Source organism: Adiantum capillus-veneris, chromosome 6 (genome assembly GCF_014529385.1).
Source record: "Adiantum capillus-veneris isolate H3 chromosome 6, ASM1452938v2, whole genome shotgun sequence".
Taxonomy (NCBI): Eukaryota; Viridiplantae; Streptophyta; class Polypodiopsida; order Polypodiales; family Pteridaceae; genus Adiantum; species Adiantum capillus-veneris.
Window position 1 is genome coordinate 152,535,482 of NC_140936.1, and position 26,035 is coordinate 152,561,516.

The 26,035-nt window shown below is 45.3% G+C and overlaps 2 protein-coding genes across 2 annotated transcripts in view; one reads left to right on the top strand and one right to left on the bottom strand.

Moving 5' to 3' along the window:
* The first annotated feature begins 1,175 nt into the window (after positions 1-1,175).
* LOC147456498 (uncharacterized) overlaps positions 1,176-26,035 on the top strand; it is a 46,158-nt gene continuing 21,298 nt past the window's right edge. The window contains exon 1 of the mRNA XM_086514958.1: positions 1,176-1,418. Within this exon, the coding sequence (XP_086371084.1) occupies positions 1,207-1,418 (212 nt within the window). The 5' untranslated portion in view covers positions 1,176-1,206. The remainder of the gene's footprint in view (positions 1,419-26,035) is intronic.
* LOC147456499 (uncharacterized) lies at positions 23,357-24,681 on the bottom strand. Its single transcript, XM_086515491.1, has one exon. It carries the CDS (start codon positions 24,659-24,661, stop codon positions 23,792-23,794), a length of 870 nt encoding a protein of 289 aa, XP_086371617.1. The 5' UTR covers positions 24,662-24,681; the 3' UTR covers positions 23,357-23,791.

Consider the following 26,035-nt stretch of genomic DNA (forward strand, 5'->3'; position numbering starts at 1 on the left):
TGGTGATGCTAATAATTAACACACACTAATGCATAATGACAAATCTAGCTAGCATAACCTAAAGCTATGATACCAAATGTTGGGAATGGGATCGAGTTAGCTATGGTGGATGAAAGAGAAACATAGTGTCAATGTGTGTGTAAGCAAGGTTATCACTCAAGTGAATTAGGTTCCAAGATAGAATTAGCTTAGACTCATAAACATAATCTTGAGTATTGACTTAGCTTAGCACAAGCTCACCATAGACAAACATGTAGTGCAAAATAGAGTCGTGTTTATTCATTCATGAAATGAGCTTTAAGTAGCTCTACATCCTTGCTCCACAGCATGTGGGATAAATCCACTCTCCTCTCCTTGACTCACACTTTAGGACAAAGCTCACACTTTACAGTTGGTAGGTGTGCATGCATGAGAGAGAGAGAGAGAGAGAGAGAGAGAGAGAGAGAGGCCTTGGGTTACTCACCCAACACAAACACTTGTGCCCAACTGCCAATATGAGAAACACGGGAAAGAGAGAGAGAGAAGAAGAAGAAGAAGAAGAAGAATTTTAACGTCATAGGAAGCTATCCCAAGAGACCTCAAAGATCTATCCGACGAGAGAGAGAGATGTGGTCTTTCCATATTTAAAGAGTGTCACCCAACGCTTTCAATGTGATGTCCTTCATTTGAGAAATATCCAAAGTAGTATGATTTTTGATTGGTTAGTTCACAAAAGCAAAGATAATACTCACTTTTTTGTGAGTATGTAATGGTATCACTACAATTTAGGGTTTTGTTCCCTTGAATTTGCTCAAAAAAAAGCAATGAGTGTGACTGGGGTAAAGGGGCTAATAAAAAATCGGGTCCGTGTAAAGGGATCCCTAGCCGCCTAGCTTTATAAGCTTAAAAGTCCAAATTTGAGACACAAGAAGCCTCTTGGTGGCGTGGTTAGCTGAGTGCAACGTGCACTCTATGCCATTCGACAAGAGGTCAAACCTCGATGGCCGCAATGTCACATTACAACCCCTTGGTGTGGCCCTGGAGGATTCATGACCACTTTTATTACACGCAAATATTTTGTCGTCATCGTGTGTCGCCATTGGAGCTCTGTTCACAGCGTGGTGCTGGTCCAAAAACAATGTAGCGTGCAATTTGCCACCCAGTGGCCCTTAAGTTGGCCCGTTTAGTAGCACCGTTTCAATTAATCTCACTAATACTACAAATGTCATGCGGGACTCGGATCTTACTTGTGGTGGCAGTTTTGCTGGCGAATCGACCATGGCTGCTCCTTCGCCTTCGCTGGCATGGCACGAGGCACCTCTTCGTAGCAGCCGCCTCTGTTTCTCAAACTCAGCTATGGAGTGGAAGCTGAGCTCATTGAGATGGCATCACGTGCATCAACCCCCCTTAGTCATTCGCTTTGCTGTTCAGCATTCACGGTATGGAGGGAGAGAGAGAGAGAGAGAGAGAGAGAGAGAGAGAGAGAGATGCGTGTAGCTGATGGGTTTTCCTCTCTGAAAAGCGTGCGAGGTCCCACATTGAAAGGCTGGTATCGTCTATCTGTGTAACATTTTGCCCGGTCAAATGGCTCCCATTTGTTTCGATGAACTTGGGTTGGATGAGCTCGTGCGTGCTTTGAAGAGTTTGTGCTGGATGATACTTTCTCTCTTCTCTCTATTATCAAGCTCTGATCAGAAGCAACTAGAGCAGAATTACTAAACAACACGACTGGCTGTCTTTCATGTCTTGACTTCATCAGCTCTCATCCTGAGAACAATTTGGTGATGGTCATATAAACTTTGCAATTGCATACCTTCGAGGTACAGGGTCTCTGGGCAAAGGATCTCCACCGTTGAATCAGCTTCATGATTGTCCGGAAATTCGCAGAGGAGCCGGTGGATCATTGCCACCTCAGTATGCAGAATGTACAATTGCTCTGGCTGTGACACATCAGCACTCGGAATGGAAATGGTGTGTCCCAGGTTCGCCATCACAGGTTCGCCACCATTGGCACCCTTCAGCTTTTGCTCAGCTGTCGACACGTAAGCACTCGTAATAAAAAAATTGGCCCAGCTCCCCTGTACCTTGACGGTTGGGAATGGCCCCTCAGTGGCCATTCCGTGTAAAACTTCGCTCCCAGCATTGGCTCCCGGCCTCCGCCGGTCACCCAGCTGGTCGCAAGTTTTACATGGAATGGCCACTTAGGGACCATTCCCTACAGCTTATGCTCCTCACTCTCTACCTCCTCTGCACATTGTCTGTAAATCCTTTCTGCTCTCAGAGCGTGCAGCAGTCAGTCTCAATCTCTAACCTGTGTGATCAGATTTTAAGCTGTCTAATCATCACCCCACCCTGACACTATGTGACATCATTATCATAAAGTATATCATGGATTGAAGCACGTGAGATCTCCTCACCCGCGCCATCGGGGTGAAGGACGTACCTTGCAACCTCATCAATATAGAGACCAAAGAATGATGGGGATAGTGTGCATCGTTACTTCACACCTATGGCGCTAATAATATGTTTTGAATAAAATGTGGCTAGTCACGTGCACGTAGAGGGTATAGAATAGATGTCTTACACTGAGGGTGGGAAGGCCCGGGAAGAGTCTCTCACGGAGCTGTGGATAGGCACAATGGTGTCCATTGTCCACTCTTGTCATTGGCCTTGTGCAAGTGCTTTGTTGAATATATGTGCAATGAAAGGGGCTAGAGTGTTGATGACTTTCAAATTCACATGACCTCTCAGGTGCACCAAGACAAAATGCTGCAGACTTTTCATCTTAAACACATACTTAGACAATAGACATTATCCACTCTTGTCATAGGCCTTGTGCAAGTGCTTTGTTGAATGTATGTGCAATGAAATGGGCTAGAATGTTGGTGACTTTCAAATTCACATGACCTCTCAGGTGCACCAAGACAAAATGCTGCAGACATTTCATCTTAAACACATACTCAGTCAATAGACAAATGTAATTGTACATGAATTTCAAAAGCTACCGGGTTTCTTTCTTGTTTTAGAACTGGGCCAATGCATTTTCTGGAGGCATCACATTGTGCTTTAAATGGTTTTCGTAAGTCGGGAACAATTAATATAGGTCCATATGACTCCCGTATATAAAAGATATTGCTTTCTTAGTTAGGTCATGTAGAGGAGCAACTATATGAGGAACGGATTGGATAAAGCACTTGTAATAGGAACAAAGTCCTGAAAATCTTCGTACATCATGCATTGCAATGGGTTGTGGCTAATCCTTGATGGCTTGGACTTTGGCGGAATCCATTCTCACTTGATTGTGAGAGACAATTTGACCCAAGTAATGAATTTTAGAAATGAAAAATTCACTCTTCTTTGAATTATTTGAAGCTCTTCAAAAACAACTTGTAAGTGATGTCAATGTTCTTCTGTTGTCAGTTAGAAGACTAGGATGTCGTCAAAGAAGACCTCTGTAAAATTTCTATATGGCTGAAAGATTTGATCTATCATTTGATTAAAGGTTTCTCAAGCATTAGTAAGACCAAAAGGCATTACTAAAACTCATATCGTTGTTCGAAAGTCTATTTTATGGACATCTTTTGGAGCAATTCCTATCTCAAGCTAACCACTCTTAAGATCGATACGGCTGAAAATTTGTGCTTCTCGTAGTTTGTCTAAGATATCATCAATATGAGGGATTGGGAATCTTTTCTTGATTGTAATCTTATTCAAAGATCGGTAATCTATGCACATTTGAAAAGTGCCATCCTTTGTTAAGAACAAGCAATACTGACAAACTTTAAAGAGAAGTGCTAGGATCCTTTTCAAAAGTTCGTTAATTTGTTGCTTTAAGATCTTTTCCTGTTGTGCTAAGCTTACGCTACAAGGGAGCTGATTTGGAGGAGAGTTTCCAAGAATTAGATCAATCTTATGACCTTCAGGCCTCTCTGGAGGTAGCTTGTCAGTAGAGAGTCAATGAAGCAATCATGATAGTGCGCAAGAAACGACAAGCGACCTTTATCTAAGTTAGATAAAGAAATTTCATCACACATTTCTCTCTCTTGCCAAGATTAAGTAAGCAGAAACACACTTTTGCATTTCTTTCTTTACATTAATATGACTAGCAATGGGAACCAGCCATTGATCAGCTTCAGTATCTGTTTTGCCTTTATGCCTAAAGGTTATAGTTTTCTTTACATAGTCTAGGATTGGATGTATTTTGTAGTGTCACAAAGTGATGACGTGGTTGCCCGAAACCCTAACCCTAAAATCAGAAACCCTAATTCTGCTTGAAACCCTAATTCTATTGACACCCTAACCCTAAAATCACAAACCCTAATTTTGCCCTAACCCTAACCCTAACCCTGATTTGCTGACGTGGCGGGCTGACACGTGGCCTACCGTACGAACACCAACGTGATTTACGGAAAGCTGGGTAGATTTTGGCATTGCTTTCGCTTTTTGGCGCGGACTGTTTTTGTGTCCTATGCAAATGAAGCTTGTGAGAGAGAGAGAGAGAGAGAGAGAGAGAGAGAGAGAGAGAGAGAGAGAGAGAGAGAGTTAAAAAGCCCTGCTTTATTTATTAAAGAAAAGAGATAGAAAGAACTTTTGCTTTATTGCAAAAGCTTTTACTTGAAGCTTTTGATTTCAGCTTTTGGGACTCTGCTTTTGGCATCCCTTTACCTTTAAATTTGTGAGCAGGCCTCTCACAACTCAGAGCATCTGGACACAGAGTCTGAGTGTGAGCGCATGCCTGCACTCTTGTACTTTGAACTCAAATTAATACAAAAAGAATTACCGAAAGGGGCTCCAGTCTATTGGGCCAATATCTTGAGGCACGGAACTCCGTTGGCCAGTGTCGAATAAATTGTGAACTGTGAACTGTCTTGAAGTGGTTATTTGGTGCTGTCATAGTAGATTCTTGACTCGGAGTGTCCAAGTCTGTTACAGTGGTATCAGAGCACGGCCGATTTCTCTTCTACGGGAAATTCGATCCCTAATTTTTTTCCGCGGCACCTATGGCTTCAGGCAAAGATCAGTCGACTGTAACTATGTCAGACTTTGTAAATAATTAATGTATTTACAAGAAAAAGAATTATCTAATTAGTTGTGTACACATTAGAATAGATCTAGCAGTTCTGGGGCCTCAAGTTTGGGCCAGAGCACCTCAGGGAAACCCTAGCAGAAAATACCCTGAAGCCCTAGTGATTGGGAAATCGGGTCTTCAATGAAGGGGTAGATAGTAGCCTCAGATTTCAGACTCAGAAAATTATGCGATCTAGTGCAAGCACAGGAATGAGATGGGGTCCTTAGAACAACAGTAACCCTAAGGCCTGAAGTATTTTTACGGCCTTAGGATAAGTCAATTAAATTATTTTCTATTGTCTATGCTGGACCAAATGGCCGGACAAGTGCGAACAGGTAATGCCAGAGCAGTGCTGGTACGGCAATGCGTTGGGGAGTAGCTAACATTTTCATTTGTTGCATCTATGTGTGCAGTTGTGCACTTAATTGCACATTTTATTAATTAGCATAGGACTTTTGAAGTCAAAAGTTGAATTGTTTTTAAATTATTAAGTAAGTGTGCCACTTGGCACACTTACCCATGCAATCTCTCTCTCTCTCTCTCACACACACACACACACACACACACACACACACACACACACACTCCCTCTCTTCATGCTAGCGTCCCCTCTTCTGGTTGGCTATATGAGAGCAGTCCATCCCCCTCTTGCCAGGTTGGCAGTGCACTACCCCCCCAAGTTGATCATCCTCTACGCAGTGAAGCTCTCCATTGAAGCTTGAGAGCAGCACCTTGTGGTGTATGTGGAGCCTATGAGCACCCATCACCTAGAACAAGGCCTCTCATGGTTATAGGCAGCTGTGGGAGAAGTTTCATCGCGTAAAGTAGTAGAAAACTCTCTTTCTCCCTCGTCTAGCTGCTGCAAATTCTATGGTTTGAGCCCCTAATCACCTGTATTAGGATGAATTTCAGCAAAGTCTTAATAGAATCTTATTCCCCACTACCTACTCTACACATACACAAACTTTGGAGCGTTTCCATCGCGAAAAGGACCTCCATTTTGGCATTGGAACGCGCTCAGGTAACAATTTCTGGTTATGTGCAGAAAATTACAGCAAGCGTGTGTGCGTGTGTTTTGCATGTTTCTTTCGTGGGTTGATTGCAGGAATGATTATGTCCAAACTTCAAAGAGACACAGTTAGCGGAAGATAGACTCTCATTTGTGAGAGCTTCCGATGAGTTTTGTGGAATGTAAGACTCTCGCCTACGAGAGCTTTCCAAAATCTTACAGAAGAGGAAAGATCCTCTCAATAGTCAGAAGCAGAAAAAGGACAAGAAAGAATAGAGGACGGGCTTTTGCCCAGTTCATGTGCTTGTAAAGATTCTCCCTTAGTAATAAAGATATTCTCTTTATGGGGGGGGACCAGCCCATCTTCTGGTCCCCAATGTTGTGTCAAGCTTTCTCTCTTTCTCTCCAAAGTCTCTTGAGTATATAAATTGCATTTAACAGTCAGCTTTCATTTCCGTATTTTTGTGACAGTGGTATCAGAGCAAGGTCATCTCTCTCTTCCTTAAGGGATTGACGACTCTTGGCAGACTGTAGAAATGGGAGGACGCGAGATAGAGTTCACTCTCCATCAATAGCAGGTGGTAGAGTTGCAAAAAGCTCTCTCCCATCCAGAAGTCCAAAAGATTCTCCATACTCTTGAGAAAGGGAAGGAGAAAGTGCCGATGGGGTCGGGATAAATCCTGCAGAACCCAAAGGCGCCAGAACCAAGGAAAGATCCTTTAATTGGAACCTCCCGCATGCACGAGAGACAGAGGAAACCTCCAGAACGTCATGTGCGGTTTAACCCAAAGGTTCAAGAGCAGGATCCTCCTGATTCTCCTCAGTTTTCTTTCATGAAGGATCTGGATGACATAGTCGCTCCAAAAGAAATGTTTCTTGACGATCCGTCGCAGCAAGAAGTGCATTCGAGGGAAAGGAGTCAGGACTCGTGTACACAAGGAGTCTAAGCATAGAAAGAAGGAGCACCATAAGAAGAAGCACCACAGGCAGAAAACATTCAAGTCGGGAGACAAAAATGTAAAATTCGACACCTACAATGGACGGCGTGATAATGACAAAGCTTTGGCTTTCATCCGCCAATTTGAAGTTGCATTTGCATAAGGGAACTTTAAAGAAAGATCCAAGCTTCGCCACGTCAGTATGCACCTGAAAGGCACCGCCAGCAGTTGGTGGTTAACCCTGATCTTGGAAAATTGCAAACCCCAAGATTGGACTATTTTCAAGGAGTTCTACGCACAGTTCCTTCCTCCAGACTATGAGGAAGAGGTAAAAAAAGAATGGGATCAACTCTCACAGTCAGAGAACGAAACTGTTCCACGCTATGTGGATAGGTTTTGGGACATTCTCTTGAAAGTCACTCCATTCAAGAAGATTGACCATTCGGAGAAGATGCGCAAGTTTGAAGCAGGATTGCATGAAGCCTTGCAAAAGGCTATGAAGCTTTACCCCTTGGGGTAACTTGCAGATACTAATGGAATCAGATCGCATAGCTAATGGAATACATGACAAGGGTACTCCCAGGAAGATGGAGCAAAGCACCTATCATGTGAAGCAGAACGCTCTCCATGAGCAGCCTACCTCTACTTCTTCTTCTCAAAAGAAGAAAAGAACCGCCTCCGAAGCAGAAGCAAAGCCAAATCAGCCCAAGAAAGGGAAATATCTCTCTCCTGCTGAATTGAGAACCTACATCAGCGAAGGAAGATGCTTCAAGTGTGGATAAATTGGACATATGAAGGGTGATTGTCCTACCAAAACTTCGCAACCACCCTCTTCCAATGCAGTCCCAGATGTGCCGGGGAATACAACCAAGGATGGAAAAGAAAGAGCTCTTCTCAAAGCATGGGGTAGCATCAACAACCAACGGGCTCTTATTCTGTTTGATTTTGGCAGTACATACAACTTCATCTCTACAAAGTTAGCCGATGATCTGAATTTACAGCCCAACCGTTTTGGAGTTTCTATTCAAGCACAATCTGCTTTCAAAGGGTAGAACTCTAACTCTACTCCAATCATAGGGAAGCTGAATTTAAAGGTCGACAACTAACTACAAAGATCAAGAGTCTTTCTTACTAGCCTCACTTGAAGGGTGTGATATTATCTTGAGAATGCCTTGGCACTACAAGATGCATCCCATTCCTGACTATGTTCAAAAAACTTTATCCTTTGATCATAAAGGAAAGGAATATCTTGTACTTGCAGATGCAGGTGATTGGCGCATCCATATCGCCAATCACATTGCCATCAAGAAAGTAATGAAAAGTGTGTTTTAGCGAACTTGATTTTTGCAAGAGAGAGAGATGTGTCTGCTTCACAACTTTCTTCCTCTTTAGAGCAAAAAAGACTTAAGTCATTAGAAACTTTTAAAGATTGTTTTGCAGATGAACTTCCAAATGAACTCCCACCTCCTCGACCTGAGGATCATACAATTGATTTGATCCCGGGAAGTTCTCCTCCAAATCAGCCCCCTTATCGAGTTAGTCTAATGCAGCAAGAGGAAATTCTCAAGCAGGTTAACGAACTTTTGGACAAGGGCTTAATAAGGCCTAGTACTTCTCCATATTGTTCACCTGTCTTGCTAGTACAGAAAAAGGATGGCACATTCTGCATGTGCATAGACTATAGATCTCTAAACAAGATCACAATCAAGAATCGATTTCCAATCCCTCGGATTGATGACATTCTTGACAAGTTACAAGGAGCAAGTGTCTTTAGTCGTATAGACTTGAAGAGCGGTTATCATCAAATCCGCATAGCTCCTCAGGATGTGCATAAGACTTCATTTAGAACAACCTTCGGGTTGTATGAATTCCTAGTGATGCCTTTTGGACTCACTAATGCACCAGCCACATTCAACAGAATGATGGATAGAATCTTCCACTCATATAGAAGCTTTACAGGCGTTTTCTTTGATGACGGAAGACGAACACTATAAGCATCTCGCATTAGTGTTTGAAGAATTACACAAACACAAATTATTTGTGAATGCTAAGAAGAGTGAGTTCTTTCTAAAAGAAATCCACTATTTGGGCCATATAGTATCTCACAATCAGGTGAGGATGGACCTGATAAGATTCAAGCAGTTGTAAAATGACCTACGCCAACTACAATACATGATGTACGAAGTTTCCTTGGCCTCTGTTCCTATTATCGGCGTTTCATTAGAGCCTTTGCCACGATAGCAGGTCCCCTCCATGATCTGTTCCGAATGGGAACAGTACTTACCGGTAGTTGAGTTTGCGTATAATAATACCATCCATTCCTCAACTGGTAAAGCTCCCTTCGAAATTATTTACGGGAAGCCACTTTTACTTCCTATTATGGTTACCAAAGAAAACATCTTCGCCGCAAATGAATTTGTGCGCAATATTGATATTGCCTATCAACAAGTAAAGCAAGCGATTCTTCGTACTCGAGAGCAACAGAAGAGAAAAGCAGACAGGCACAGAAGGAATTTCAATCTTGAAAAAGGACAATATATCCTGCTTCGGTTTGAGAAAGCTAGATTGAAAAAGCGGGTCAGGAAAGGGAGAGTTGTAAAACTTTCCCATAGATTTTACGGCCCTTTCAAAATTACAGATAAAGTCAATGACGTGACTTTCAGATTGGATTCACTGACGCAGCCATAATGCTTTTCATGTAAGTCTCCTCCGACCATATGTTGGACCTCCTCCAGTGGCGCCTGAACAAGAAGATCCTCCAGAAGTTGAAGAGATTGAGGAAATCCTTAAACCTGAATAGATAATACACCACTCTGAGAGACAACTAAAGTCGGGGAGCCTACATCGAAAGTATTTAGTCAAGTTCAAGAATTACACCCCTTTAGATGCAAAATGGACGACTGAGTCCGATCTCAAGGACTACCCAGACATCTTGCATAGTTATGTTGACGCTCTACAGTTGAGGTCAACTATTTAGAACCAAGAGGGATGTAACTATGTCAGACTTTGTAAATAATTAATGTACTTACGAGAAAAAGAATTATCTAATTAGTTGAGTACACATCAAAATAGATCTAGCAGTTCTGGGGCCTCAGGTGCACCTAAGTTTGGACCAGAGCACCTCAGGGAGACCCTAGCAGAAAATACTCTGAAGCCCTAGTGATTGGGAAATCGGGTCTTCAATGAAGGGGTAGATAGTAGCTTTAGATTTCAGGCTCAGAAAATTACGCGCGCTAGTGCAAGCACAGGAATGAGATGGGGTCCTTAGAATAACAGTAACCCTAAGGCCTGAAGTATTTTTACAGCCTTAGAATAAGTCAATTAAATTATTTTCTATTGTCTATGCTGGACCAAATGGTTGGACAAGTGCGAACAAGTAATGCCAGAGCAGTGCTGGTACGGCAATGCGCTGGGGAGCAGATAACATTTTCATTGTTGCATCTATGTGTGCAATTGTGCACCTAATTGAACATTTCATTAATTAGCATAGGACTTTTAAAGTCAAAAGTTGAATGGTTTTTAAATTATTAAGTAAGTGTGCCACTTGGCACACTTAACCATGCAATCTCTCTCTCTCTCTCTCTCTCTCTCTTCATGCTAGCTCCCCCTTTTTTGGTTGGCTATATGAGAGCAGCCCCTCCCTCTCTTGCCAGGTTGGCAGTGCACTACCCCCCCAAGTTGATCATCCTCTACGCAGTGAAGCTCTCCATTGAAGCTTGAGAGCAGCACCTTGTGGTGTATGTGGAGCCTCTGAGCACCCATCACCTAGAACAAGGCCTCTCATGGTTGTAGGCAGCTGTGGGAGAAGTTTCATCGTGTAAAGCAGTAGAAAACTCTCTTTCTCCCTCGTCTAACTGTTGCAAATTCTATGTTTTCAGCCCCTAATCACCTGTATTAGGGTGAATTTCAGCAAAGTCTTAATAGAATCTTATTCCCCACTACCTACTCTACACATACACAGTTTGGAGCGTTTCCATCGCGAAAAGGACCGACATTTTTGCATTGGAACGCGCTCAGGTAACAATGTCTGGTTATGTGCAGAAAATTACAGCAAGCGTATGTGTCACAAGACGGGCACCACATGCCAATAGAAAAGAACAGACTGAACAAACTTTTAGCACTTCAATAACAACTGAACTGAAAGAGAGAGAGACGACACGTGACACGGAGTGGCGGAATTCCACCCGAGAGAGTATTGGCCCCAAACCTTGGCGCCCCTTTCGGTATTTCTTTATATTACTGCCGATTCACAAAGTTCAACAGCCGAGGAGCACCTGCTCTGCAATCTGCCCGCTAAAAAGTGCCAGAGAGGGCCCCCAAGGCTCAAATTTAAAGGCCCAAAGCCTAAAAGCATCAAATATGAAAAGCTGACCCCAAAAAATCACTTTCCTAAAATTTCGGGATTTTCCTAAAAATCCGCCGCGAATGCCGGGACGTCCGTACAGGTGCCACATCATCATATTTTGATGTGCAAAGTCTTTTGAGTGTGTTCTGCTTTATTTTCAATGCCTTTATGTCACTTGGGGCCCCATCGGACGGGCTCCCCATAAGTTGGTAGGACTTCTTCTTTTGTTACTTGTTCTTCTTAGGGTTTCCAGAATTAGGGTTTGCAGGTTTTAGGGTTAGGGTTTTTAAAATTAGGGTTTCAACAGTTAGGGTTTTTGGTAAAAATTAGGGTTAGGGTTTTTGCTCTCAGGTAGCCACATCATCTGTAAGTTGGCTCCATTCTTTAGGCTGACACGTCAGCAGTTTGTTGCATCTTCCCTTCTTGAAAGAGAGTAATCGTCCGCGATTACAGCATATCTGTAAAACAACTCAAGTTAGCTCAAAAATTTCCGAGGGTCATTTCGAGGGACATTCCAAGGGACAATTAGTTTGCTCTTTTTATTTAGGAGTTAACTTCTCCTTTCTGCTCTTTTGATCAAGGAGTTAGCTGCTCCTATTGGTTGTTTTGATCAAGGAGTTAGCTTCTCCTTTCGTCCAGATCGGAACTCTTGATATTTCGGCGTAGTAAAATTAGCCATCACACCCAGACCGTACTGATCTTCCATGGGTGTCTTGATGCACTAAAATTACATACCCAAGCAATCTCATCCAATTAGGAATATTCAGTGGTTGGTACATCACAATGCAACACAAATGCTCACATATGCATGTTACAAGACATAGAAACATAAAGCCGCCGATGAACACTCCCCCCGCAAATAACCATCCAGGTGCGGGCCATGAGCTGTCCAACGACTCCCTCATCACTCCTCCCGCAAATAACCTAAAAAGGTTGGAGGTGCTGAGAGTAACCACTGCTCAGACTTCTTAATACTCCTCCCGCATAACCATCCAGGTCCGGGCCATGAGTAACAACAACAATACTCCCCCCATAAATAACCACAAGGGTCCGGGCCATGAGTAAAACAAAACAGCACTTTTCAATCATTCAATACTCCCCCTGTAAATAACCACAAGGATCCGGGCCATGAGTATGAACAAGCATTCTCAAACATCATTTCTCACTTCTCCACTCGGGAGTAAAATCACCAATAATTGAAACCAGTATCAAACCAGAGTCAAACAATTCAATTTGGCACCAAAACAGGTTCAAAACAGATACCATCCATTTCAAACAAATTCCAAATAGGATCACCAAACAAGATCAAACAGAATTCAAACAAAAAGCAATCTCGACATTAATCGAGCTCGAAAAGTCGACCGACTTTCCATCTTGAAACCTGCACCAGAAATTAGGGTTAGGTTCCTTCCATGAGGTCGTAGCTGAGCACAGCATGGTTCAACAACTCTTGGACAGACAATGTTTCTTTGGCGGCGATGGTAGTCCCAAGAAATAGCAATCACACCGAACCTCCAAGGTCATCTGCTCGTGAAGAGATATCTACTGGGAGATGGTCGAGAAACTTCAAGTTATAATCTGCTAGGGTTTCCATGGCAAGCATTTCAGGATACTCCACTCTGCCAGAAGCTGCACTCCGAAGGAAGATGTCAGAAACCATATAACTTCGGGCAAAAATTTTCTTGAAAGCTTGCCAAGTACTTGGAGTATGCTGCTTGATAGCTGTAGACATCAACATCTGCATGGCACTGCTTCTGAGAAAAACAGTGACTTGAAACAAATCTGGATCCTTCTCTTGCAAGGGATCTTAATTGGCTTATGCCCTGTAAGACATGAGCAGTGAAGACGGGAGCGCGCCCGATGCGCGATGAAGTAAGGGTGGGAGTGGCTAACAAGATCCCTCAAATAAAATTCCAATGATCCCTTGAATTTAATTCCAATAGCTCTGTCTGCTCTTTTGTAGGACCGGTATGCTTTCAGAAAAGCACACGCCTGATGCTCTGATATCACTGTCACAAGACGGGCACCACGTGCCAATAGAAAAGAACAGATTGAACAAACTTTTAGCACTTCAATAACAACTGAACTGAAAGAGAGAGACGACACGCGGCACGGAGTGGCGGAATTCCACCCCAGAGAGTATTGGCCCCAAACCTTGGCGCCCCTTTCGGTATTTCTTTATATTACTGCCGATTCACAAAGTACAACAGCCGAGGAGCACCTGCTCTGCAATCTGTGCGCTAAAAAGTGCCAGAGAGGGCCCCCAAGGCTCATATTTAAAGGCCCAAAGCCTAAAAGCATCAAATATGAAAAGCTGACCCCAAAAAATCACTTTTCTAAAATTTCGGGATTTTCCTAAAAATCCGCCGCGAATTCCGGGGCGCCCGTACAGGTGCCACATTATCATATTTTGATGTGCAAAGTCTTTTGAGTGTGTTCTGCTTTATTTTCAATGCCTTTATGTCACTTGGGGCCCCATCGGACGGGGTCCCCATAAGTTTGTAGGACTTCTTCTGTTACTTGTTCTTCTTAGGGTTTCTAAAATTAGGGTTTGCAGGTTTTAGGGTTAGAGTTTCCAGAATTAGGGTTTGCAAGTTTTAGGGTTAGGGTTTCCAAAATTAGGGTTTCAGCAGTTAGGGTTTTTGGCAAAAATTAGGGTTAGGGTTTCTGCTCTCGGGCAGCCACATCATCTGTAAGTTGGCTCCATTCTTTAGGCTTTGACACGTCAGCAGTTTGTTACAGTGTGTGCGTGTGTTTTGCATGTTTCTTTCGTGGGTTGATTGCAAGAATGATTATGTCCAAAGAGACACATTTAGCGGAAGATAGACTCTCATTTGTGAGAGCTTCCGATGAGTTTTGTGGAAGGTTGACTCTCGCCTACAAGAGCTTCCCAAAATCTCACAGAAGAGAAAAGATCCTCTCAGTAGTCAGAAGCAAAAAAAGGACAAGAAAGAATAGAGGACGGGATTTTGCCGCGTTCCTATGCTTGTAAAGATTCTCCCTTAGTAATAAAGATATTCTCTTTATGAGGGGGGACCAACCAACTTCTGGTCCCCAATGTTGTGTCAAGCTTTCTCTCTTTCTCTCCAAAGTCTCTTGAGGATATAAATTGCATTTAACAGTCAGCTTTCACTTCCGTATTGTTGTGACAAGACTCCCTCTGCATTCGGAGATGCGGGGAGGGATCACAATGAAGATTCCGGCAAGGAGTATGGCCCGCCTCGGCCTACTCAGGTGGAGCGTCGAGAGATGGAGCGTCGTTAATTGATTGGCGATGCAACAAAGATGATGCTCAATTTTGCGAAGGACCCAAAGTTTGCAAAATATATGAGCGAGACATCTTTCCAGGAAGTGCATGCGCAGTGGCAGAAAACCATACCACCACCCCCAAAACCCACTCTCAAGAAACCTCCTACTCCCAAGAAGTATACAGAGAAGGAATTAGAAGAGGTGGTTGATGCACGAATTGCTCAGCTTTTTGACGCACAAAACAAAGCTAAAAAGCACGGCAAAAAGCAGAAGAAGGGCACTGACTTCCCGGGTTATTTGGGTCGTCAGTCTACTTTTGAAAAGGCAAGAAAGCAGAAGAAGCGTGTTTGATTTGAAGGAGTACCCTGTTCTTCTTCTTCTTCTTCTTCTTCTTCTAGCTCATCTAACTCGAGCGAAGAAGACCGAAAAGGCAAAAAGCTGAGCAAGAAATAATGCTACGGAAAGGGCAAGAAAAATGCAAAGAAGTCTAAATCTCGCCCAATGACGGTTCTACAGAGGAATCGTCTACAGACAGTTCAGACTCTGATGAGAGCAACTTTTATGCAAAGAAGAAGAATTTTCACAAAGCCAACCAGTATGACTTTCTGGAAGACAAAAGCAAGAAAGTCGGAGAGTTTAAAGAAAGTGGACAATCAATCAAATTTGGCACGTTTTCGGGATGTAGAATGCTTCGAAGGCTTTGTCTTTTATACAGCAGTTTGACATCGCTTTCGCGGGAGGATGTTACTCAGAGCACTCTAAGATTCGGAGAGCTGCCTCTTACCTTGAAGGGAATGCTCGAACTTGGTGGTCCACGCTTCTATTAAGCAAGACTGCGCTAGTTAAATGACTGAAATTCAAGAGGCTTTATATTTCTTCTTGGTTGACTCGAGAGTAAGAACGGGATATTCGAACTGCTTGGAACCATCTTTGAATGACCAAGAAAGATACAGTGGACGCTTATTGCGAGAGATTCTGGAGCTCTTTTCTACCCGCCTCTTCATTCAAGAAGATCTCGTTCAAGGAACAAAATGAGCGGTTTACCTTGGGTCTACCTACAGAGATCCGAGATCACTGCTTGGAACAGAAGTGAGCTTCTATTTGGGAGTTGATGAGTCATGCGAAACGGGGTTGTGCCATCCACTTAGGCAGTCTGACTTACCCCACCGATGAGATCATGACACAAAGAGCTGAACAGACTTCGGAAAATGAAAGTAGAAAGAGAAAGAGCAACCCAGAACAGAAAGAAAAGGATGCACGACCCAAGCTTACTCCTCAAGAGAGGGTTCTCTACATAAAGGAGGGGAAGTGCTTTGAATGCGAGGAAACTGGGCATATCTCCGCGAAGTGCCCTAACAAGGCACGGAATGAACAGGATGAAGAAAGGCCAGAAAGTTCTACAGCAGCTGAGAGACGTGGCAGAAAAGGCAGATAAAAAGCAGAATTGGTGCCACATTGCGTGGGGCCTGAACCGAATCAAATGAATGAAAGTACAAACTTTGTCGGGCAAAGGGAAAGATCAGGAAGCTCTTTTGAAGGAGCCAAGGCAAACTTCTTGAATTGGCGGCTCGATTTGGAATTACGCCCGACAGGCTGAGGCCACAAGCGGAGGTAGTTCGAGTGGCACCCGGACGGGATGTTGCCATTACACCGAGCATTGGCAAACTTCGTTTGCAATGACAGGGGTGTTTAGGGCACGCGGAGTTTTACGTAATTGCCTTGGAAGGTTGTGACGTTCAACTCGAAATCCCTTGGTACCACAAGAACAACGCTGTGGTTGACTACCGGGCCGAGAAAGCGACTTTGTTACAGCCTTTACCCATACCCACCCGCCCTTGGGAAAGTATTACAATGGATTTCATCTCTCGAGAATACAGCGTGGGCACGATTGTTTATTGCCCAAGTCTTCAGATTACATGGCATGCCTGAGACGATTGTCTCTGACAGGACCCCGGGTTCACGAGTTTGTTTCGGACGGCTATTTGGGAGAACATAGGCACGCGGTTGTAGTTCTCGTTATCGTTCCACGCGCAGACTGATGGGCAATCAGAGATTGCTAATTCAGTGAAACACGATTAACTCTTTGATGGGGAAGGTGCCATTTGAGATTCGTGAATTTGCTACGAAGGTTTCACCCTTCCTTAGCATGAAAGATAAGATTTTTCTTTGAAGCCGACTAGTTCACGAGGGACTTGGTCCGGAAGGCTTTGCAGAAATTTCAGGAAAGACAGAAAAAGGTAGCAGATCCCCATCGTCGTGATTTGAAATTGAAGGAGAATGATTGGGTGCTCTAACATTATGGGAAGGCACGCTCGAGAAAGAAAACAAAAGGGAAAGGAGCGGCTTCTTTGTAAGCTTAGTATGACATAGTGTGGACCTTTCTAGGTTTTCCGAAAAGATAAATGATATCTCCTTTGGACTGAAGCTACCAGAATACTTGGAGGATTTACATTGTTTTTCATGTGAGTCTCTTGAAGCCTTTTGAAGGCGATGTGCCTGTTGATGAACGACCCAAAATGGACGAAAATGAGCAGATACTTGTTCCAAAACAGACATTGGCACAGAAAGAAAGAAAGACGGTAAAGCGAATTGACGGTTCTTGGATTAATTCAAGACCTACTTCGCCTTGGATGCGAAGCGAATGGAGGAGGAAGACCTAGCAGATATTCCTCGGAATGAGAATCTTTACCTTGAAGCTTTTGGTTTAGCATAGTCTATTCCAAATGGAACCCAAAATTCAGCTTGGCCGGAGATCTGGTGCAGTGGGTTTGCACAAGAGGGGAGTTACTCCGCTCCTTTGTCAACAGATGCCTCGATTTTTTGAATACTAGAGTCACTGATGTCTTTTTGAGCTTCAGGGATACTGAGAGCTGACAGTATTCTACTGGATGACTTTATGAAATGGAATTCCTGAATATGAAACTGATTTGTTCTTGACTTGTTTTAAGTGCAGGAACTGATAAACGAAATGACTGCAGCATTTTGGTCTAATTGATCTCGAATAGACATGGTTGCAATAGGGGTTAGTCAATCGGGCATCGATGAGGTCTCGACTGGATCTAGATGCGATTGCTAGCTACATTGGCGATAAATCATGGTCTAAGATCCGAATGAATGTTGAATGTCATGTGATGTCCTGTGAGGTCGTATGATGTGACTGTCGATTGGTACATGTGCTAGATGTGTGTTCCTAGTACGTAGGTACTAACAGTCAGTGTCTGCTAAGACGGTTTATGGCCTCTGTTTGTTTTGTAGGCGTAATCGAGGGCGATTACAATATTTTCAAGAGGGGGTATGTCACAAAGTGATGATGTGGCTGCCCGAAACCCTAATTCTGTTGAAACCCTAACCCTAAAATAAAAAACCCTAATTTTATTGAAACCCTAATCCTAAAATCAAAAACCCTAATTCTGTCCTAACTCTAACCGTAAACCTAACCTTGATTTGCTGACATGGCGGTCTGACACGTGGTCTGCTGTACGGACACCAGCGTGATTTACGGAAAGTTAAGGCAGATTTTGGCATTGCTTTTGCTTTTTGGCGTGGGCTGTTTTTGCGGCAGATTTGGGTTGTTTTCCTACGCAAATGAAGCTTGTGAGAGAGAGAGAGTTAAAAAGCCTTGCTTTATTTATTAAAGAAAAGAGATAGAAAGAACTTTTGCTTTATTGCCAAAGCTTTTACTTGAAGCTTTTGAGGCTTTTGATTTCAGCTTTTGGGGCTCTGCTTTTGGCATCCCTTGTACCTTTAAATTTGTGAGCCGGCCTCTCACAACTCAGAGCATCTGGACACAAAGTCTGAGTGTGAGCGCCTGTCCGCACTCTTGTACTTTGAACTCAGATTAATACAAAAAGAAATACCGAAAGGGGCGCCAGTCTTTGGGGCCAATATCTCTAGGCACGGAACTCCGCCGGGCGAGTGTCGAATAAATTGTGAACTATGAATTGTTTTGAAGTGGTTATTTGGTGCTGTCATGGTAGATTCTTGACTTGGAGTGTCCAAGTCTCTTACATGTAGTGCCACGGCATCCCCAAAATAACATCGCAACATGAAATGGGAGCCATAAGAAAAGGTTCTTTATCAGAGTATTTTTCAATCCTTAAATTTAATTCTCCTTGAACGGGGGTTAAATTTGTCGTCAATCCTTCAAAAGCCAATTTTGAATCAATTGGAGTACCCAATTGTTGAGAGTAAGATTAAGTCTTTCTACAGTGTGGAGAGAGAGAAAGTCATTGGTGGAGCTTGGATCATAGAGAATGAGGACTCCTTGTCTGTTCGAGGCTTCCCAACCCTTAATTAATTGCCGCTTCTGTGACAATTTGATGACATGGCAGCCCTGTACAGAATTTCGAAAATCGTGGCGGATTTTAAGGGATATTGACGTGGCAGATTTTTATGTCCTATTTTTTTTATTAGAAGCGTTTTGTATCAAATGCTTTTCGGCCAGTGGCCTTTTTATAAGAGCCTTGGGGAGGCTTTTCTCAATCTTGTAGTTGCAGATTTGAGAGTGCTCCTCCTGGCAATTGTACTCTATATTGAAGATAAACATAAAAGAATGTAATGTGCAGCGAAAGTGATTGATGGTGAATGCTCAGGATGAGTGCTTAGTGCGTACTCAAGGTTCCTTTTACTGAATGAGAGTTCCTTTCATGAATGAGAGATGTGCAAAGACTAGAGAGAGAAGAGAATGATACTGTAAATGAATGTTCTATGAGTGAAGGGAGAAGAGGAGACTAACACCAGATGGGGTCCCAAACCCCCTCCAAGGGCTGCCCTCTCCCCTCTCTATCGCTAGAGAGGTATGTTCTTTAGATTGCACAAATGCTAATACAATGGTCCTAGATGTTGGTGGGATCTTACTCTAGAATCTTGGATCTGCAAGGCTAAGGGTTGAAATGCAAAAACATTGGGGGAATTGATGGGATCTGCAAGTGTTGAGGAGGCTATGTGCTGAAAACTGAAAAACGCTGGCTGATCTGACGGCTGATTCTGAAAACGTTGGGACTATGGCTGAAATCCGCAATCTCTGAAAACGCTACGGCTGAAAACTGATGGCGATGCAAATGTGCTATTGTAGTCTATCATGACCTTGCTCTTCCTCAAGTTCACTGTCAATCCTCTGTGCGTACAAAACTCATCCAAGGCGCTAAAATGGCTCTGTAAGCCCTCTAGTGACGCTGAAATCAGAACAATGTTATCAACATATAGCATAATGTGGACTATAGAGAGAGAGAGAGAGAAAAGAAAGAAAGAAAGAAAGAAAGATTTTTAACGTCTATGTCAGGCCGAAATCGGCCTATGAGACAAATCAAATGTACATTGTGTGTATGTCATCCGTCTATCGGAAAGACAAATGAAACAAAATTGATACAAAACTGAACTGAATGTAGGTAGTGGAGTATCTGAGGAGGGATGGAGCTCTATCTCTAGGGGTATATGCATGTCTGTATGCTCAAGGTAGTACAATCATGAGAATGCATCAAGCTATCTAGCTCCATCCTGTACTAATGGGGGGATGTAAGATGTGGTACATGGGTGGGTCTGGTGCCAAGGCTACCCGGATGAAAGGTGTCGGGTCAGCCCTCATCTGAGCCACTCGCTCCTCAGTGGAACGGCGCTCCCGGGCTCGGATCTCCTCGATCTGTCAGTGGTGGGAGCTCGCGCCCCTGTAGCCTGTGACTCGTGGTCGTCGTCTAGCTCGGTTCACCTCCGCCTGTGGGAGTGTCACTCCCCTCTGAGTGTCTGGTGAGGGGGGGGCGGAAATCCTCTGAAAGAAGTCTGTGAGCTGCGACTGTCTCCCCTTTGTCTGTGTAGCTGTGTGTGGCTGTAGTAGTGTGTCCCGATGGCTCTGTATCTCTAGTAAGAAACGTCCGAGCTGTCTCTGATCTCGAGATTCCATGATCTCTCGGAGAGTGGGCTGTCCTCTAAATAGTGCCTCATACCTGCCTCTGATCTCAGTGTATGCTCTGCATCTACATACAAAGTGCTCCTCACTCTCCACCTCCTCTGTGCAGGCTCTGCAGATTCGCTCCCCCCTGGGAACACCAGTATGTCTCCCGATCTCAATCTCTAACCTGTGTGAAGCCACTCTCAGCTGACCAATCGCCACCCGTGAGCTATGTGGCATATATGTGTCCATGTAGCGTGGTCTCTGTATGAACCCCCCAGACAATATGGTGAGAAACTGGTCTCTGTAATCTGACATCCTCGTCCCCAAGCTAGGTGCCTCCCAGACTCTCCTAGTGTATAGCTGCCACAGATCCTGTCTCAATACCAAGTTCCTCTTACTGCGAGAGAGGTGAACATATGGTGAGTGGGGGTCGTACTGGAATGGTGGTAGGCTCTCCATGTCAAGACCGTGTCCCTCAAACCATGCTCTGACCTGTGAGTACCATGCTCTCTCATGCCCGCTCTCTGATAGCTGTATAGCTGCCTCAAATGCTCTACGGGTAAGTCTGTCAGGAGGTAGCTCTCTCATCCTCTGGATGAAGCAAACTGTCTGGAATAGTGCCTCTACAACCATAGGTGGTGTGGCGAGCTCGGCTCTAATAATGTCGTGTGGCACTGTCTTCTTGCTGCGGAGCAAGCGTGAGATCATATATACCTGTGGTCTCTCAAGTTGTGTCCACTGGTCAGCTGTCAATCATGGTGCCCATACTGCCGCCGAGTACATCAAGGCCGGGGTGACTAAGGTGTCGAAAAGCCACCCCTTCGTGCGGGGCTCCTGAAAGTGTGCCTGGTGGCACCTCCGCTCTAGCATGGCCAGAGCTGCGTATCCTCGGGTGAGCCTGTCAACAGCAGCCTGCCTCATAGTGAAGGGTCCTGGTAGGCTGGTGAATGTGATGCCAAGGTAGACATAGGAGGTGACTACATCAACCTGTCCTCCTGCTGCTGTGAAGGTGGCGGCGCTCCTCACTGCACTGGATGTGTGAAAGATCATAACCTTGGTTTTGCCAAGGTTCACAGTCAACCCCCTGTGTGTGCTGAATTCGTCCAAGGCCTCAAGATGGCGTTGCAAGCCCTCGGGTGACTCTGAAATCAACACAATATCATCAGCATATAACATGATGTGGACCGGAGTACCTGCCAAGTCGCTCCCCTCTCCCCCTGCTCGCAGTATGTAGTCGGAGATCTCGTCGATGTATAGCCCAAAGAGTGTCGGGGAGAGTGGGCATCCTTGCTTAACACCAATGGTGCTAGCAATGGTCTCTGAAAAACCGCCTGGGCAACGAACCCGACCCGTCACCCTCTCATAGAGAGCATATATGGCCCAAATCATCTCTGTTGGTACCCCAATGCTGTGAAGGCGCTGGAAGAGTCTCTCGCGTGGGACTGTGTCAAAGGCCTTGCGGAAGTCCACAGAGCAGCAGTAAAGCCTCTTCTTCCGTGCCTTTGCCCCATCAATGAGGCAGCGCAGAACGAAGATGTGGTCAATGGTGGAGAAGGCTCGTCTGAAACCTGCCTGGCCTGGAGCTCGTAAACCCTCGATCTCTGCGTAGCAGCTAAGCTGTGCCTCAAGTACTGCTCCATATAGCTTGGCCATTGTGTGGCCAATCATGATAGTCCTGTAGTTCCTTGGGTCCAGGGTGTCGCCAGATTTGTGGATAGGCACTATGGTGTGCTGTGTCCACTCCTCTGGGAAGCCCTCCCCTATAGCCCGGTTGAAGACATGTGCAATCAACGGGGCTATAGTGGAGGCCGCATAAATGATGTGCTCACTCTGTAATCCAGTATGGTCAGCTGATCGTCTGTGCTGCATGCGGCGTATGGCCCTCTCTACCATCTCTGCTGTAAAGAAGGAGGAGCACGTGGGGCGAGGCTCGTGTGGTTGTGGAATAGGAGGCTGCCCTGGCACTTCATAAAGTCGCTCTGCATAATCATGCCATATCTGTGGATCCTCAATAGCTGTAGTTGGACGTGGCTCGCGCAGGGTGCGCCATGCCGTCGCGCTATCCATGCTCATGAATAGGCGGTATAGCTCAAGCTCCTGTGCCTCTTCGAATGCTCGCCGCTTTTGGCGTGTCAGCGTCTTCATATGCCGTCTGGCCTCTCTCTCTGTGATCTCTCCTAAGGCTCGTCGTGCATGGAGGCGTCGGTATAGCTCTCTGCACTTATCATCATACCAGCGGTTCTGAGGCATAGCCCCGGGGGGGGGGAGTGCGTCCTGTGTGAGTGGTGTGTGGAAAAGAGCTAATAGCTGAAGTGTGGAGAACGGAAGAGATATGTGATGTGAGAACTGAGAGTGGTGTGGATGGGTGGAGGAGACATAGGCCATGTTCGACCTTGGCCGAGTAAATAGGGGCTAGCTCATGTGTGAAATGGATGGTGGTGTGTGGAGTGTGTGTTGTGGAGCTGTGTGTGATGGTATCTCCGGTAATGGATAAAGAGAGGTATGTGTGGTCGGCTCCGATGGGTATGGGTGGAATGGTGAAGGATGTGATAAGGTGTGTAGCCTCCCTGGGTCCCAGAATATAGTCGACTGTACTCCCCCCTCCTGCAACTCCATGTGGCATACAAGTCAGGCCCCCTGAGGTGGGCCACTGGACCATCCCGTTATAAATAACGAGACGGTGCTGGGAGCCAAGTCGAAGTAGATGTCGTCCGTAAGCTGTGACTGGAGCTCTGTCTGCTGTGTCTCTCATAGTAGCCTCCTCATCTAGAGTGTGTAGTGTCTCTGGGTCCTCATGGTCATATGTCTCACACTGCTCACTGTGTGTACGAGCATTGAAGTCTCCCATAAGGAAGACTTCACCCAGTGTGGAGTACTCCATAATCTCCTCCGTGAGGCATGCGTACGGTGACTCCTGCTCAATAGGGGCGAATCTGGAGCCTGTGGGAGCAAAGTAGCAAAGGGCAATGTAGACGATCCTGTCTCGTGAGAGCTCGAGGCGAATCCACATGTAGCGGGCCTGTGGGTCCCGGGCAACAATCTGTAGTCTGCTGTGAAGCCCCTGTCTAAAGAGTATGGCCACTCCTCCTGAGCCGCGAGTGGTGTGCTGGCGCATACATCCTCGATGTAGAGACTCCCACTGGAATCCATGTATCCGTGGTAACCCTCTCTCCGGGCTCTCGTGTGTCTGTGTAAGTAGAATGATGTCTCGACCTCTCATCACCTCCTCAAGTCTCTCTGGGTGTGTCGATAGGTCTCCATTGCAATTCCAAACCGTGACATGAATCTCCTCGTGTGTCCCACAGGCCGCGAGTCCCTATGCGATGGTCTTGCCATCAATGATAACCCTACCATCCCGATATACTGCCTTCTTCCCTTCTTTGCGGGCTTGGTGGACTCGAGGCATGCACGCGCGACGGTGATCTTGTTGCATCTTTGTGAGGTCATCATCAAGATAAATCGGGGGGCCGTCTATCCCTCTCAAGATGATCCTCTTTCGGAGGAAGGAAGTTCGAGACTCCTCGGAGGCGAATTGGAGGATGAGAGCTCTTTTCTTTGGATCTTTGCCGGCTCTCCAAACCTTGGAGAAAGGGATCTCTTCTTCCTTGTATCCCACTTTCTTGCATAAAGCTTTCCCATCGCTTTCGGGTGTAGACCCTTCTTCTTCTTTGATGCCGGTCACTCGCACATTGAGACGGCGAGCTTGTCGCATCTTCTCCTCTTCGATGGTTGTGTGTACGATGAGTACCTCATCTTTTTGGGCTTCCTCTCTTGCTACCTTCTTGATGTTCTTTTTGACCACTTCGACCCATCCTTCTTTGGTGGCCTCTAATTTGTCCTCAATGCTTGCGGTGAGGGCTTTGGTGATCTCCTCCTTGAGGGCTTCCTTAGCCTCCCCTTTAATCTCTCCTTCCTCGGGGGTGAGGGATGTGAGGGAAGCATGAAGGAGATCGATTTGTGCCTTCATCTCTTCTTGCTCTTTCCTCCATCTCTCCCTCTCCTTCTCGTTCTCCCGTTCCCTTCTCTCCTTCTCCTCTTTGAGATTTTGGATTTCCGCTCTCATGTCCTCCTTCTCTTCGTTCCATAGCTTGATGAAGTTGGCTTTCTCCTCCTTCCATATTTCTCTCTCCATCCGCCATTCCTTCATGTCCTTCTCCAATTGTGCAAGCCTCTTATTCGTGAGCATGAAGGACGTTGTCTTCGTTGTCGGTGTGGGCGTCTTGATGATGGGGAAAGACATGGTTGGCTTCGTAGCTACCCTCTCTTCATATTGTGAAGAAGAGGGGAGAAGGGGAAGAGAACACTCAGCTTGTGTGTATGCAGCGGGCAGGGGATGGGGATGGGGTGTGTGTGTTCAGTGGATGTGCTGGTCGTCTTGGCGTGAAGGAGCAGCGCACAGGGGGGGGGGGCAGCGCGCAGGAGGGAGCAGCACATAGGGGTGGGGCAGCGCGCAGGGGAGGCAGCGCGCAGGAGGGAGCCACGCGCAGGGAGCAGCGCACTGACCAGAGAGAGAGAGAGAGAGAGAGAGAGAGAGAGAGAGAGAGAGAGAGAGAGAGAGAGAGAGAGAGAGAGAGAGAGAGAGAGAGAGAGAGAGAAGACGAAGAAGAAGAAGAGAGTTTAAACGTTGTAGGAAACTATCCCAAGAGACCTTAAAGATCTAGCCGACGAGGAATTGAACTCGAGACCTATTATTCAAGAGGGAAATGGCATAACCAATCTACCACACTTGGGTGATAGAAAGGTTATTCCAATTTCCTATTCTTATTCAGAGACATAGACACCCACCCAGACACCCATGAGAAGAGAAAGTTTTAACAACGTAGGAACAATCCCAAGGAACTCCAAAGATCTATCCGAACTCAAGGCCTGTTATTTAGGAGGGAATTGGGATAACCAATCTGCCACACTTGGGTGATAGAAAGGTTATTCCAATTTCCTCTTCTTATTCAGAGACAAAAACACCCACATGCCTACTTATGAGAAGTTAAGTTTTTAATGTCGTAGGAACAATCCCGAGAGACTTCAAAGATCTATCCGTCAAGAGCCACCATGAGGCAATGGTTGTAAGGTGCAGCGGAAGTGAATGTTGAACTTTGCTCAAGATGAGTGCGCCGAACTGTGCTCAAGAATTCCTTTCTCTTAGGGAAGGGAGAGCCTATCGTTCTTTAATGAGAAAGTGCAATGGACACAAAAAAGTGAATGGACACTGTGCGTGAAAGTGCATGAGACTGAGAGATAGAGAGAAGAGAATACGACACCAGAATGTTGTCAAACCCTCCTCCGAGGGCCCCACTCTCTGTGGCGAGAGCGGTCTACTTATGATTGCACAAATCTCTACAATGCTTGGATTTTCCGACGATGTCGACGACGATGAGGACGACGACGAGACGGGCTGAAATCCGAAAACGCTAAGGGCTGAAAATCTGCAAATCTTCTATCTGCTGAATTCTGACTCTATGTCGGTGACGACGATGCGACGATGACGCGCTGAAAACGCAGATGCTGAAATCTGCGTTTTTTGGGCTGAAATTGTAAACCTTGCGGAAACTGACCGTGCGGC

What these genes read in the sequence shown, in the direction of transcription:
- LOC147456499 (XM_086515491.1), bottom strand. Translation starts at nt 24,661, where the DNA reads ATGCTCACGAATAAGAGGCTTGCACAATTGGAGAAGGACATGAAGGAA.